The following is a 13,554-nucleotide window of genomic DNA, read 5'->3' as shown; positions in this document are numbered from 1 at the left end:
TGAAATGCACTTTTTTGAAAGCAACCAGATCCATTTCGATGCCATTCATGTTGAATGTTGATGCCGTGGTGCCGAACGATGGGAAACAGAAACATCCATGCATGGGGGGGTGGCCTTCTTCCGCTCCTCGCCGCTGACATGGCGATGTGGATGGATGATCGTATCAAGCTGTGCCCCTTGGTTAATTAATGCCACGGCAAGCAACTCAAAACAACGACTACCTCCCCATACACCATGGTCCCCATTCAAACAGCCCCTGCATCCTACGGGGTTATATCCCAAGTCATCTATCATAATCCAAGGATGTCCTCGTTAAGCCTCCGTGTTCCTGCTAGCCGTTTGCCAAGTTTATGCCCCGATCGGCCTCGCCGGGACAGACTGGACTCGAGGTAAGCGGGAAGCTCGACCCCAGGATCAAGGCCAACCAACCATAGAATTTCATCAACCAAACCCCCCTATCAGGGAGGGAGCTATTGCGTGATAATCACTAGCACTTCCTGCTATGTATAGGCACGGAGACAGAAGAGCTTAGAATAAACCAATCCATCGAACCTAACCATCCCCACCCCCTTCCCTCCACAGACACACACAGCACACGGCACACAACATACAACGCCCTCTTCCACCCATCCGTCGCCTCAACCCAACCGTGCCCCCCTACCCACGACCACGCCGTCCCAGCATCCCGGGACCAACGTCCTCCCCATCCCTGTAGCGACGACCAAAGGTCCAACACACACACACACACACACACACACACACACACACACATGGATTACCCCGCCTATCCAAGCTCTCACACTCTCATCCTAGTAGAGTAGTGTAAGCCCAACACTCACATTTTTGCGCGCCGCCCGCAACGGGGTGGGATGAGTGATAATAATAATGATGATGGGATGGGATGAGATGGGGTTTCCTCTCATCCCATCCCATCCCATCCCATCCCATCCCACCTATCCAGTCCCAAGGCACAGGGTAGGTAGGGCAAAGGTTACAGAGCACGGGTTGGTGCTGGTGTCAGCAGCTTTAGCTTGGGGGGCACAGCAAGGCTCTGGCGGATGGGTAAGCAGCTACTGGGGATTGGTGGAGGGAGGGAGGGAGGGAGGGAGGGAGGGAGGGAGCTGCTCGTTTCGGTTTGGGGCTGGTGTGTTTATTTGAAATGCTGGATCAGCCCACGGGCCCTTATCCTCTACCTACATGGAAGCAATGTGCGGCTTTGGAGGGTGGCAGGGAACTTGGTGAAAGGTGTATTATCAGGCTCGGCTTGGTCGGGGAGAGGATGTCCCCTCAAAATTCAAATCGCTCATGATATGGTCCCATAATTGCCGCAGGCGCAAAATCCCGCGTCAAACTGTGACAAGCTTAAACTAGCCCACGCCATGTGTAGATCCCAGCGGGGACGCAAGCAACCCCTCAGCTAGTCGCCGGCGGCGCCGTAGAGCCACCCCCTCCGTCACCCTTCTTCGCGCCGCTCTCTTTGGGCGACTCTTTAGCGTCCTTGTCGCCCCTCCCCCTCCCGCCGCGCCTCCTCCCTCCTCGCTTGCTTTGCTCCCCGCCCGCCTTCTCCATTGCCGGCCCAGTGGAAACCGGGGTCGAGGGCGCCGAATTGGGCTCCGCGGCTGGAGTGGCCTGCGTCTTCGCCGCAGACGGGGCAGGGTGCGGCGCGGCGGCCGATGCAGGTGGGTTCTTCCCTTGGGCTGGGCCTGATCCCGAACCCGAATTTGTCCCCTTCTTGCCCATCTCCTTCCGCTCGAGGACTTGTACCGTGGCTTGCGCAACTGACACTGGGCTAGCAGCCATGGCCTTGACGAGTCCGCTGGGCTCGGCAAAGTCGACGTAGGCAAACCCTTTCTTGCGGTCAATCTCCACGTTCGTCACGGCGCCGAATACCTGGAGGCTCTCCCTGAGAAGGGCATCGGTAACTCCTTGAGAATGATTGGCGTGCTTGATAAAGGCGCGAGTAGCGCCCGAGGTCGGCGTAGCTAGGGCGTTTGCCTTTTTAGAAGCCCCGGTTTGCTTTTGTGACGCAGACTTAGGCCCCGAGGGAGGGGCTGCTGTCGCTGCTTGAGCTGACGGGGTTGCCTTGGAAGGCCCCGCCGGGGGAGGGGTGGGTGCGGCTTGTGGTGATGAAGCTTGCTGGTTCTCTCTCTTTTTCAATACCGTGATAGGCGTCTTTGCTGGTGTTGGGACCGAGGTTTCCGCGGCTTTCCCGCCGCCGTTCTCCCCTTTACCCTTCGTGCCGTCGTCACCAACCCCGCGTTTTCTATTCCGAGACCTGCTCGAAGCCGACGGCTGCGTTTTTGATAAAGCAGGCGATGCCGGGGGCTCAATCGGAGTAGGAGGCGGCGCGGGCTCGGGCGCGGCCGGTGGGCCCGGTTTGGTATTCTCTTTTGCGGTCGGGGCCTTGGTGTCCGACTCTGCCTTGGCGGCTTCTTGCCGGGCTTTGCGATGCGCGTTGCCCGGGCTAAGGCCAAGATCGCGTTGCAAAATCCGCGCCGCAGCCGCTATTCCCGCCCGACGGCTTTTAGGCGGCGGCTCCTGGCTACCGGACTGCGAGCCAGAGGAAGGGGTCGGTTTCATCTGGGCGGCGACAGCTTTTGCAGCCTCGGCAGCCTCCACGGCGGCGGCGGCTTTCTTGGTGAGTATTTTGACCGATTCTCTAGGTCTCTCGGCCGCCTTTTCCGCTGCCTTGTCCTTCTCGGCCCTACCATCTCGAGATCTCTTCTTGGGCTCCTCAGTAGGTGTAGCGGAGGCTTTACCCTTTGTCCCTTGGGAGTCTTGACGCGCATGCTTTGCGCTCTTCGCCGCTGCCACCTCCTTGGCCCTGGTTGCCTTCTTTTCCTTAAGATATTCTACCAATGGTGTCGTCGTAGTCTTCTCCATCTTGCCAGATTCTTCCACGCCCCGGTCACCTTCCTGGGCCTCTTTCTGCGCATCTGGGTTCGCTAGCGCCTCGAGGAATGCCATAAACTCCGGGTCTTGGTCTATGGTGCCCTGCCGCCCATCGACGCGCTTCTTCTCTCCGGGCGTCTTCTTGTATGTGGCAAACTCGACGGTGGGTGGTGACACCAGGGCAGGGTCGTTGTAGGTCTCCTTCGCGTCTTCCCATGTTGCCGATTGCACGTGCTGTAGGAGACCTGCCAATTCGTCTCTCCTGGTGACGTGGAGATATGCTCGCGAGGGCTGAGATGGTTTTGACGGACTACGGTGAATACGAGTTAGTAACGGTAAGAGGACATATACTAGGGGCCCTGACTCACTGTTGCGATACTTTCCCGGGCCAGTACGAGAACCAATCGACCTTGCCTCGCCCAACTTTCCATTCCTCTCCCAGAATAGTGATGAATTCTTCCTCGGTCATTGCCGGCGGCAAGCGCCTGACCACCACCTTCTCACCCTGCGCTGGCGCTTTCGTTCTCGGGGCTTTCGGTGCATCGGTGGAGGATTGACCACCCACTACACCATTTGTTTTCCTCGACAACAGCTGGGGGGTGGCCATGTCGACACCTAATCCCTCCAGGGGTTTGTAAGGTTGATTGATTGGTTTTGTAGATGGCCGTCCTCCTGCGAGATTAGCGGGGTTTTGGAGGTTGGAAAATGGCGATGGACGAAAGCGAGAACGCTGCGTTTGTGCCGCTGTCAAATGATCGCTCGCTTTGTCTTTGTCGTCGCACAAAGAGGAATCCTAAGTTCAGGGGGGTATATCGAGGTTTGGTAATGGTAAAGAGTGAATGAGCGTCGGGAAATGATAGCTACTTAGGTAAATAAATGATGAGCAAGAGCGCGCCTCGACTGTTCAAAGCTCAGAGGACTCGAACCTTGAATGGCGATAAGGCTGTGGGGCGGCCTTATCCAGCCCACGAACCCGCCCGCAATTCTTGGCATAACCCAAGGCACAAGCGACGAAGAGGGGCCTCGAACCGCCTGTCGAGGCGCATAAATCTCGGCTCAACCATACCGACACTGACTGACTTGCACCCTGAAGCCTGTTGTCCCTGAGACCTGCTACTCTTGATTTCCAGATTGTTTATCGCTGTGTAAATATTAGAGATTTGAAGACGGAAAAGACCAGAGGCGAGCGCTATTTCTCTTATATATTATTTTTTCCCAAGTTATTAATCGAACCATCAGTCCCGTCAAGTCCAGCTTGCACTCCACCAACCCCTCGTCGTCGTTGTCCTTGAATCTCGAAAGACCCGCACGCACCACCCTGCCCCCACCCAACGACCTACCCAACTCCCAGTTCGCCCACCACACCTACCCTCCCCTCGAACCACGACCGCAGGCGCGCCAGTAATGCCGCCTCCCTTCGACCGCACCAGCGCCATGACCACCGTACCAAAGCCAGGCCCGGCAAACCTTCGGCCAGGCGCCGGCCTGGACGAGTGGCTCGAGGAAGCCAAGCAGTGCCATTATCTACCCGAGCACGTCATGAAGCAGCTCTGCGAGATGGTCAAGGAGGTTCTGATGGAGGAGTCCAACATTCAACCCGTCGTCACACCCGTCACAATATGCGGCGACATCCACGGCCAGTTCTACGACCTGCTGGAGCTGTTCCGCGTAGCCGGTGGCATGCCCGGCGAGTCGAATGTCCAGGCGCCCATGACGAGCACAACCGTGATTTCGTCCGAAGATATTGAGCCGCCGACAGAAATCACGAACCCGAAGTTAAAGGCGATGGTAAAAAATGCGGGGGCGGCGGGGGAGGGCGAGGCCGGTAACGACGGCGGCGGCAACGGCGACGACACCATTATAGAGCCGCAAGAGGAAACAGCACACTCCGCGCCACCCGCCGATGCGGGCGTGCAGTCAGCCGACACCCGCTTTGTCTTCCTCGGCGACTTTGTCGACCGGGGCTACTTCAGCTTGGAGACGTTTACGCTCCTCATGTGTCTGAAAGCAAAGTGAGGGACTTGAATCCGTGGTCCTCGTCCGTCGGCGGCACCCCTTGCTAACCAACGCCCACTCAGATACCCCGACAGGATAGTCCTCGTCCGCGGCAACCACGAGTCGCGCCAAATAACACAGGTGTACGGATTCTACGAGGAGTGCCAGCAGAAGTACGGGAACGCGTCGGTATGGAAGGCCTGCTGCCAGGTATTCGACTTTCTCGTGCTCGCGGCCATCGTGGACGGGACGGTGCTATGCGTGCACGGCGGGCTGAGCCCGGAGATCCGCACCATCGACCAGATCCGCGTGGTGGCGCGCGCGCAGGAAATCCCCCACGAGGGCGCCTTCTGCGACCTGGTGTGGAGCGACCCGGAGGATATCGAGACGTGGGCCATCAGCCCGCGCGGCGCCGGCTGGCTGTTTGGCTACAAGGTCGCCACCGAGTTCAACCACGTCAACGGCCTGCAGACCATCGCCCGCGCCCACCAGCTAGTGAACGAGGGGTACAAGGTGAGCCGCCATACCCTTCCCCCCCCCCCCCCCCCCCCCCTCCCAGCCCAACTCTACCCCCAACCCTCCCCAAAAACAAACCCAAAAAAAAAGAAAAGGAAAAAAAAAAACACCAACAAAACTAACCCCACCCTCAAGTTCCACTTCCCCGAAAAATCCGTCGTCACCGTCTGGTCGGCGCCCAACTACTGCTACCGCTGCGGCAACGTGGCCTCCATCATGACCGTGCCGTCGACCACGGCCGACAGCCGCCTCGACGCCAGCACGCGCTTCTCCATCTTCTCGGCCGTGCCCGACGACCAGCGCCACATCCCCGGCGGGCGGCGCGGCGCGGGCGATTACTTCCTTTAGGTAGTCTTTTGCCTTTTGCCTTTCACTAGGGGCCGCTGGTGGGTGGGGGTTGGATGGTGGGGGGCAGTTGTAGTTGTTCCTTTTCGTTCTGTTGTTGTTTTTTACGGGCAAGGGTTGGTTGGTTGGTGGTATGGGAGGGAGGGGGGTTGGTGGTGGGAGGAGGGACGAAAGAAACGAAAGAGACGGCCGGCCAAATGGGTAGACTTGCGTGGTTATTTGTGTGTTGTTGCTGTTGCTGTTGTTGTTGCTGCTCCTGCTGCTGTTGTTGTATATTATGCATGGCTTCAAAATGAGGAATGAGCGGCAGGTATTCTGATACCCCTTACTTGGTCCTTTTTTACTAAGCTTTTCTTCCCTTCTCTGTATCTCTCTGTCGGTGATTTTCGATGACAAGAACGGGACAGCCTAAACAGCGAATGGAATTGCTTGCGACCCAGTCGGATACCCAACTGACGAATAATCTAAGCATTGAAGTTTTGAATTTTTTTACCTGTATATGTCGCGCGCCGTCTATGTACCAAACTCATCAGCTCGCTCTTGGAGCATCTCTAGAGTGTTTATGCAAAACCCTGCCTGCACCACGGACCAATCGAGAGAGATAGGTATCATGATCCGTCTCCCCCACCAACCCCCATCATACACACATATTACCCTTCCCTCACAAAAAACGGCCCCGTTACCTCTTTCCCTTCAGCTCCTCCTCAACCTCCTCCTTAACCAACTCCCGCACGGCCTTCCAGTTGTTCTCCACATCCCTGACCCTCTTCTCCTTCTTGTCCAACCCGACGAACTCCGGAGGTAGCACCTTGGCGTCAAACTCGAAGCCCTCTTCATCCTTGAGGGCGAGGGTGACGGCGCCAGCAAACTTGGCCGGGTGGGCGGTGGAGAGCGAGATGATGGAGGTATCAGGGGTGGCGCGGGTGGCGGAGCGCTTGGCGGCCTCGACGCCGACGGCGGTGTGGGGGTCGAGCACGTAGCCGACGTCCTTGTAGAGGGCGCGGATGGTGTCGAGGGTCTCCTGGTCGCTGACGCGCTCGCTCTCAAAGGTGCGGCGTGCCGTCTCGAGCACGTCCTTGTAGACGGGGCCGAAGCCGCCCTTGTTCTTGAGGTCGGCCAACCACGACGACACCTCCTGGCCGGCCTGCTTCTTGTTCCACTCGTCATCCATGCCGGCGCTCGACGCGAACTCGTAGGCGAGGAACCACAGCAGGCGCTCAAAGTTGGACGACACGAGGATGTCCATGGCCGGGGAGAGGGTCTCCTTTACTCCGTCCTCGTGGGCCTTGACGCCGTCGGATTCGACGCCGCCCTCGGCTGCGGAGCCGTAGCTGGCCTGCTTCTCGTACCGACCCGTCTTCCAGAACCGGTCGAGGATGTCGTTCTCGTTGGTGGCGATGACAAACTTGTCGACGGGCAGCCCCATGCGGTGGGCAAAGTAGCCGGCCAGGATGTCGCCGAAGTTGCCCGAGGGGACCGAGTAGCGAACCTTGTCGCCGATCTTAAAGGAGTCCGGCTGTTGGCGGGCTAGGGAGAAGTACGAGTAGAAGTAATAGACGATCTGGGCCAGGATGCGCGCCCAGTTGATCGAGTTGACGGCGCCGAGTTTGTGAGTCGAGTTGATGTCGGGATCGGCAAAGAGGGCCTTCACGATATCCTAGAAGGGGTGTAAGCATCAAGTACTCTCGAGACATAGGGGGGTTACCGACCTGGCAGTTGTCAAAGTTGCCCGTCACGGCGAGGTTGTGGACGTTGGCGTCCAGCACGGTGGTCATCTGGAGCTCCTGAATTGGGCTCACACGGCCCTTGGGATGGAGCATGAAAACTGAGACATCCTTCTTCCCCCGCAGGCCGTAAATGGCGGCCGACCCCGTGTCACCGCTTGTCGCGCCCACCACGGTGAGGTGATACCTGTCCCGCCCTGTCTTCCCCTCGTTCCGGCGCACCAAGAAGTACTCGAACAGGTTGCCGAGGAACTGTAGGGCCACGTCCTTAAAGGCGAATGTCGGCCCGTGAAAGAGCTCTAGCAGGTGGATGTTGTCCTGTAGGTGTACTAGGGGGGTGACGTCGTCGGCGCGGAAGGTGGAATAACTGCGGCGGATGATATCCTTGAGGTCCTCGGCGGGGATCTCGGAGGGAGAGACGTAGAGAGACAAAACGTTGAAGGCAAGGTCAACAAACGAGAGGTCCTTCCAGGACTCCCATTGCGCCGCGGTGGGGACATGTTCGGGGATGTACAGGCCGCCATCGGAGGCGAGACCCTTTAAGACGACTTCCTCAAAGGAGAGCTAATGTGTGGTTCAGACCGTCAGCGGCGATTTATTCTCTAGCGGTAACATCGCGAGCATTCTAGGCCAGGGTAAAAAAAAAAAGGAAAGAACCTACACCGCTGTCATCGCCCCGCGTGCTGAGATAGCGCTGCGACTGGGTGTGCGTCGGCGCGGAGGGCCCGTTGGGGGGGACGCCGTTGGACATGCTGGCGCGATTATGGTGTATCGGAGATGGTGATAGGGCGGCCGGTGGTTGCTGTTGGACCCAACTGCTCGGGAACGGGGTGGACAACACACACAAACAAGACGAAAAGAAGACCAAAAGAAGAAGAAGGGGGAGTCAGAGGCTGAACGGAAGGCGGTGCCGAGCATCGGCGAGCGGGGCCGCAAAAAGCTGCTGAGTTTTGCCCCGCACTGACACGGCGCCAACCAGACTGCGGGGGGGATGAATGGGGTCCTGTTTTCCACCGTGTCATTCAGTCCCGTCAATGGACAGGGGGTCCAGGGGAGGCGCCTCAACCCATCAGAATTGACGCAATTGATGCATATGTTGACCTCGAGCGGCTTCACCCATCCGAGAAACCGGTGAACCCAAAATGGGACGAAATGCCACCATTCGTCTTAACCCGGACACTTTTTTCCGTAGTGTATAGCAAACCCGCTCGGAGAAGCGTGATTTTGGTATTGGTGGAGGACCAGATCCATGAGATGGCCCAGTGTCGGATTCCAGCCGCGCTGTTAGTAACGGAAACCTCTCCGGGTACAAGCTGTTTGCATCCCGAGAACAGAAAACTGTGGGCCATGTCGCAGGTGATGGTTGTACCAAGGAATCTCGCGGCCACAAGACAACGTTATCCTCTTCCGCTGCGAGGAAATATTTTGGCGTGCCGTCGGAGCCGTAATTCGGGAGGCAGCATGCGTACCCGACGGCACATCAACCATGGCGTCTTGATAGGTTTTGGCGCGAGCAGCTGACACATCCAAGCGATCCACGATCGCCCTGTTGCTCGGGCACGTCGGGACAGGGAGACCACCAGGCCTGTAACGAGGCCGAGTTCCAAGCCATGGACATCAGGCTTACTAGGTAGGTAGGCTCGACCTTGGTAGGCAAGGTAGGCTCATTGCTGCCGCCTTTTCGAAGGCGAATGTCGAGATCGGGCGAACAAAGATCTTTATCACCAGCTTGAAGTGCTCGGAGAAGAGCCAGTTCACGGGGTGGGATCGTGGCAGTCCAGAAAAATGGAATAGAGTGGGCATCACATCGCTCAGCTTCCGGATGTCACCGATCCCTCTCGGACAAGAAATGCCCGGTCGTTGCCCGCACCGGAGACTGCACCCATAAGGTGGGAGGAGTTGTGGTGTGCGACGGGCAAGCAGGGATGCAAAAAAGGTTCAGTGTGGAGTTCTTTTGCTCAAGATTGGCTCGCCCCAATCGTGCCCATGTTCTGAGGGGACGCGGGGCTAAAGCGGGATGTGGGACTGCAAAGGCCGAAACGATGTATCAACCAATAGTGTCCCATGGCCGTGCACCCCATATCCCGCTAGTGGCAGGCGAGGGCCCAGTGTGCTTTCTCTGAAATCGACAGACACTGTGAGCTCATCAACCCATCCACACTCCACGTTCCTTCCTTCATCGGCTCCCACCACCTAGTCAATCCAACAGACTCGCAGGTAGTCGTTGACGGAGAGGCGGGTGATGGTGAGTTGGTCAATTGGTGTTTTTGGGTTTACAGCCAAGGCCTCTTTCATCTTCTACGGTAGCGGTTCGAATGCTAAATTGAGACCTTTGGTCTTTCCTAAGTGGAGCATCTCAACGGTTCCGATCCGGCAAGAAGGACCCCGCGGCGCCAGGCCGCGTTCCCCCAGGTACCAGTGAAACACAGAGGTGGGTTCCATTCTTGTTCGCGCTGCATTCGTAGACATAAGGCACCTTACTTGTTGTAGAAACCAACGAATATCACTGACTCGGGCGTTGAAAAGCAAAGAACACGGGTGACAGGCTCACAGGCCATCCTTGGTACCCGCAATGGGGGTGTTTGATCAATGCGATCGCCACTGAAGAGATCATCATCGCCGTTGTGGTGGCCAGAGGGGGGGACCCGGGTGCTTGGCCCCGCCATTGGCAATTCGAAGCTCCCATCAGTGCTACCCGTCAGCCGCAGCTGCCCGGGGCTCAGGTTCTTCTCTTTCTGTTTATTTTCTTTTCCTTCCATGTCGACACCTTCACCTTCACCTTCACCTTCACCTTCTTTGTTCTAGCTTAGCACCCAAGTCCACGTGGGCAATTCGGCACTTGCGCCACTGTCTTTGCGTCTTTTGCGTCTGCGTCTCTGCATCTCTCCCTTGCATTGCCCGAGCAAAAAGGTAACTGACGCCATTACCGTTCCACAACCGTCTTATCAGCCGCCCAACACCTTGCACTGTGTGGTTTTATTAAGAGCAGACAGCCAATTCGATCCAGCTCGCTTCACATAAAACAGGGATCAGCGATAAGGCTGTTGTGCTGCGGTGCTACAGTGCGCAGTGAGTGTGCAGTGTGTGCTTGCCCCCCCTCACTCCTCCTCGACTTGAGGACCAATACATTTCTCCCACCCTCTCGATCCCGATCAACAACTAGAATTGACAAAGACCCCTCCCGTCGGGACCTTCTTCATCGGACAGGGCCCGGATTTTACCACCCATATCGCATCTTGAAATACTGATTCCCACGTTATTTCATCTTGAACCCATATATTACTGTGTCGATCCCTCCATCTTCCTCCTCTTTTGGTCGAATCTCGGAATTACCTCGAATCCCCTCGAGTTTCCGCCCCGAGTCGAAGTCGCGTCTTGCCTCCGTGCCGATGCTGACCCATCCCCCTCCGTAAAGAACGACCGCGACACCCGTGAAGTGCCATCATGGCGACCATTGCCCTATCTCGACCCGTTGCACCACATCGTCCCACCTCCCTGACCTCGACCATCACGCTCGACAGCCACCCTTCGCAATGTCCCGTCCCCGTGCCCAACAAGCACATCCCCGTGTGTCCGCCAGGACCCATCCCCCAGGAGGAGCCCACAACGCCGCCGCCGTCGCCAGTTAAGGAGGATGGCCGGCTGGCCCGCTCGCTATTATACCCCGCGGACAAGTACCCCCGCGTTAACATGGGACGGCTGTCTCTCTACAAGGTCGATGCCGATGGTGTGGCCGCCGCCATGGACCATGCCGCCCGCCAGCCGCTTCCGGAACCGTCCCAGGTCTTCCCTTGGCTGCACGGCCTCCACCCATCCAACGCCATCCAGCAAGCTTTCTTCATGGCCCGGAAGCGTGCCCTGCGGAGGACACCCCCGTGTCTCCGCGGCATCACTGTGGTCAAGGCCGACGGAGATCTCGGCGTGTCCCGGCTAAAAGGCGCCATATCCCCGGACGAGTTTCTACAGCTCGAGGGGGCCGTTTCCGAGTTCATCGAGGCCGATCCGAGGGAGGGCTTCTCGGTGCGCAACTTCCAGATCCAGGCTGCGAAGTCGGCCATGACTTCGGACATCATCGTCTACGGAAGCGACGCCGTGGCCGTGCGCAAGCTGGGCTGGGACATCGCGGACGCCCAACAGAGATGGCGGGACCGGCACGACGCCATGCGCCACCACCTGCCGCAGTACAGCACTTTTATCTGCACCAGCCCGTTCGCCGAGTTCGAGGAGAAGCACCCGGAGATCGTGTCGGTCAACTCAGAGGGCCTGCTCACGGGGACCGTGCTCGACTTTTTCCACCAGGAGCGGCGCGAGATGTACGACATGACGCGGGCATCCGAGATCTCGCACAATGTGTGGCTGGGTCCGACGCCCGACGCCGGGTCAGAGGAAGAGCAGTCCTATGACATTCTGATCGAGTGCAATGACCTGGGCCGCCTGAACCCGGCCGCGCTGGCGACCATCGCCGAGGGCCCGGACGACGAGACCAAACAATACCACCTCGACTTCCCCTCCTCGGGCAGCATCCTCGCGCCGACCTGGTCGCACGCCGAAGCCGACGGCATCCTAGAAACCTGCACTTGGATATACCACCTCGCCCACGGCACCCGCCCCCTCGGCCCCACCCCCCACGAAGCCTCCCAACAACTACCACCCCAGCAACTACCGACCACAACCCGCCCCCGCAAAATCCTCCTCCACTGCAACGACGGCTACACCGAATCCACCCTCCTCGCCGTCGCCTACCACAGCCTAGCCACGGGGCAGCCCGTGCCGCAGGCCTGGCTAGACCTGCACACGGCGCGCCAGCGCAACCTCTTTGCCTACCCCTCCGACGTCGGCCTGCTGGGCGCGATCGCCCCGCGATTGATGCAGGCGTCACCCGTTCGCGGCGCTCTAGCCACGGCAGGGTTAGGAACGGCGGGGGCAAAGGAGGGGGAGGAGCTGGAGGAGCCGCGGTGGTGGGCCGGGTTTGACGGGTCGTTCCCCAGCCGCGTGCTGGAGTACATGTATCTGGGCAACCTGGGCCACGCCAACAACCCGGACCTGTTGCGCGCGCTCGGGGTGGGGCAGATTTTGAGCGTGGGCGAGACGGCCATGTGGAGGGACGGCGAGCTGGAGGCGTGGGGCGAGCAGAATGTGTGTCTGGTCAAGGGCGTGCAGGATAATGGGATCGATCCGTTGACCGACGAGTTTGCGCGGTGCTTAGAGTTTATTGGTGAGTTTTCCTTGTCTCCTTAATATCCAATGCCCTTAACCCCTTTACCAACCGCAAAAAAACAACAAATACCAAAAAACAAACACTAACCCTCCCTTCCCCCCTCCCCACAGACCGCGGCCGACGCAACGGCACCGCCACACTAGTCCACTGTCGCGTGGGCGTCTCCCGCAGCGCCACCATCTGCATCGCCGAGGTGATGCGCAGCCGCCGCATGTCGTTCCCCCGCGCCTACTGCTTCGTGCGCGCCCGCCGCCTCAACGTCATCATCCAGCCGCACCTGCGCTTCGCGTACGAGCTGCTCAAGTGGGAGGAGCTGTTGCTGCGTAGCGGTGGTGGTGGTGGTGGTCATGGAGAAGATGGCGGGTTTGATGGTGACGGCGACGGCGGCGGTGGCGGCGGCTTCAAGCGCGAGCTGGAGTGGGCCGAGATTGCGCGCGAGATCGCCCTCATGAATAAGCCTTATGCTCGCTGAGCTGGCTTTGTCGTGAGGGACGGACGGCCTGGGGGTGGCTACCTGCCTGGTTGGCCAGCTACCTACCTTGGGCTGTCCAGATGGGGAAGAAGGGAGCGGGCACCTCCCCCGGCGGGAGGGCTCTCCTTCCTTCCATTCCTACTTCCACTACGCCTCCTTCCGGTCTCGCTCTAACTAGCGTATCGCTGCTCCCGAGACGATACACGTTTTTTTCCCTTCCTTCCCTCCTCGGGCTGCGGCTTTTGATATACGGTTTTATTTATGCAGGCAAGCAAGCAAGCAATCTACGGCTCTTCCATATTTCTTTATTCTTATCAGGCGTGGGCCTTGATTTGTTCATTGTTCTTGGGCGGAATGTTTTATAGGTATGATACGATATGGCATCGGCTGTG

At 58.5% G+C, this 13,554-nt stretch overlaps 5 protein-coding genes across 5 annotated transcripts; 2 read left to right on the top strand and 3 right to left on the bottom strand.

Annotated features, from left to right (window-relative positions):
- Positions 1–27: 27 nt before the first annotated feature.
- F5144DRAFT_587509 (uncharacterized protein) lies at positions 28–952 on the bottom strand. Its single transcript, XM_066789846.1, has one exon. It carries the CDS (start codon positions 770–772, stop codon positions 488–490), a length of 285 nt encoding a protein of 94 aa, XP_066638333.1. The 5' UTR covers positions 773–952; the 3' UTR covers positions 28–487.
- F5144DRAFT_616340 (Smg-4/UPF3 family-domain-containing protein) lies at positions 921–3,848 on the bottom strand. The gene is made up of 2 exons (XM_066791833.1): positions 3,261–3,848; positions 921–3,202 (listed from the first exon to the last, which is right to left on the bottom strand). The coding sequence occupies exons 1-2, from the start codon at positions 3,497–3,499 to the stop codon at positions 1,414–1,416; spliced, it is 2,028 nt and encodes a 675-aa protein (XP_066638332.1). The 5' UTR covers positions 3,500–3,848; the 3' UTR covers positions 921–1,413.
- Positions 3,849–3,954: 106 nt separating this feature from the next.
- On the top strand, positions 3,955–5,901 carry F5144DRAFT_587503 (Metallo-dependent phosphatase-like protein). Its single transcript, XM_066789845.1, has 4 exons — positions 3,955–4,074; positions 4,132–4,904; positions 4,971–5,400; positions 5,539–5,901. The coding sequence occupies exons 2-4, from the start codon at positions 4,297–4,299 to the stop codon at positions 5,749–5,751; spliced, it is 1,251 nt and encodes a 416-aa protein (XP_066638331.1). The 5' UTR covers positions 3,955–4,074; positions 4,132–4,296; the 3' UTR covers positions 5,752–5,901.
- A 328-nt stretch (positions 5,902–6,229) lies between these two features.
- F5144DRAFT_402301 (threonine synthase) lies at positions 6,230–8,423 on the bottom strand. Its single transcript, XM_066784847.1, has 3 exons — positions 8,134–8,423; positions 7,458–8,036; positions 6,230–7,405 (listed from the first exon to the last, which is right to left on the bottom strand). Exons 1-3 carry the CDS (start codon positions 8,221–8,223, stop codon positions 6,428–6,430), a joined length of 1,647 nt encoding a protein of 548 aa, XP_066638330.1. The 5' UTR covers positions 8,224–8,423; the 3' UTR covers positions 6,230–6,427.
- A 2,156-nt stretch (positions 8,424–10,579) lies between these two features.
- On the top strand, positions 10,580–13,346 carry F5144DRAFT_402218 (uncharacterized protein). Its single transcript, XM_066784846.1, has 2 exons — positions 10,580–12,687; positions 12,801–13,346. Exons 1-2 carry the CDS (start codon positions 10,917–10,919, stop codon positions 13,160–13,162), a joined length of 2,133 nt encoding a protein of 710 aa, XP_066638329.1. The 5' UTR covers positions 10,580–10,916; the 3' UTR covers positions 13,163–13,346.
- The last annotated feature ends 208 nt before the right edge of the window (positions 13,347–13,554 follow it).

This window comes from Chaetomium tenue (genome assembly GCF_020726465.1).
Source record: "Chaetomium tenue strain MPI-SDFR-AT-0079 chromosome Unknown F5144scaffold_8, whole genome shotgun sequence".
Classification (NCBI taxonomy): Eukaryota; Fungi; Ascomycota; class Sordariomycetes; order Sordariales; family Chaetomiaceae; genus Chaetomium; species Chaetomium tenue.
This window is presented reverse-complemented; position numbering and strand designations above follow the sequence as displayed.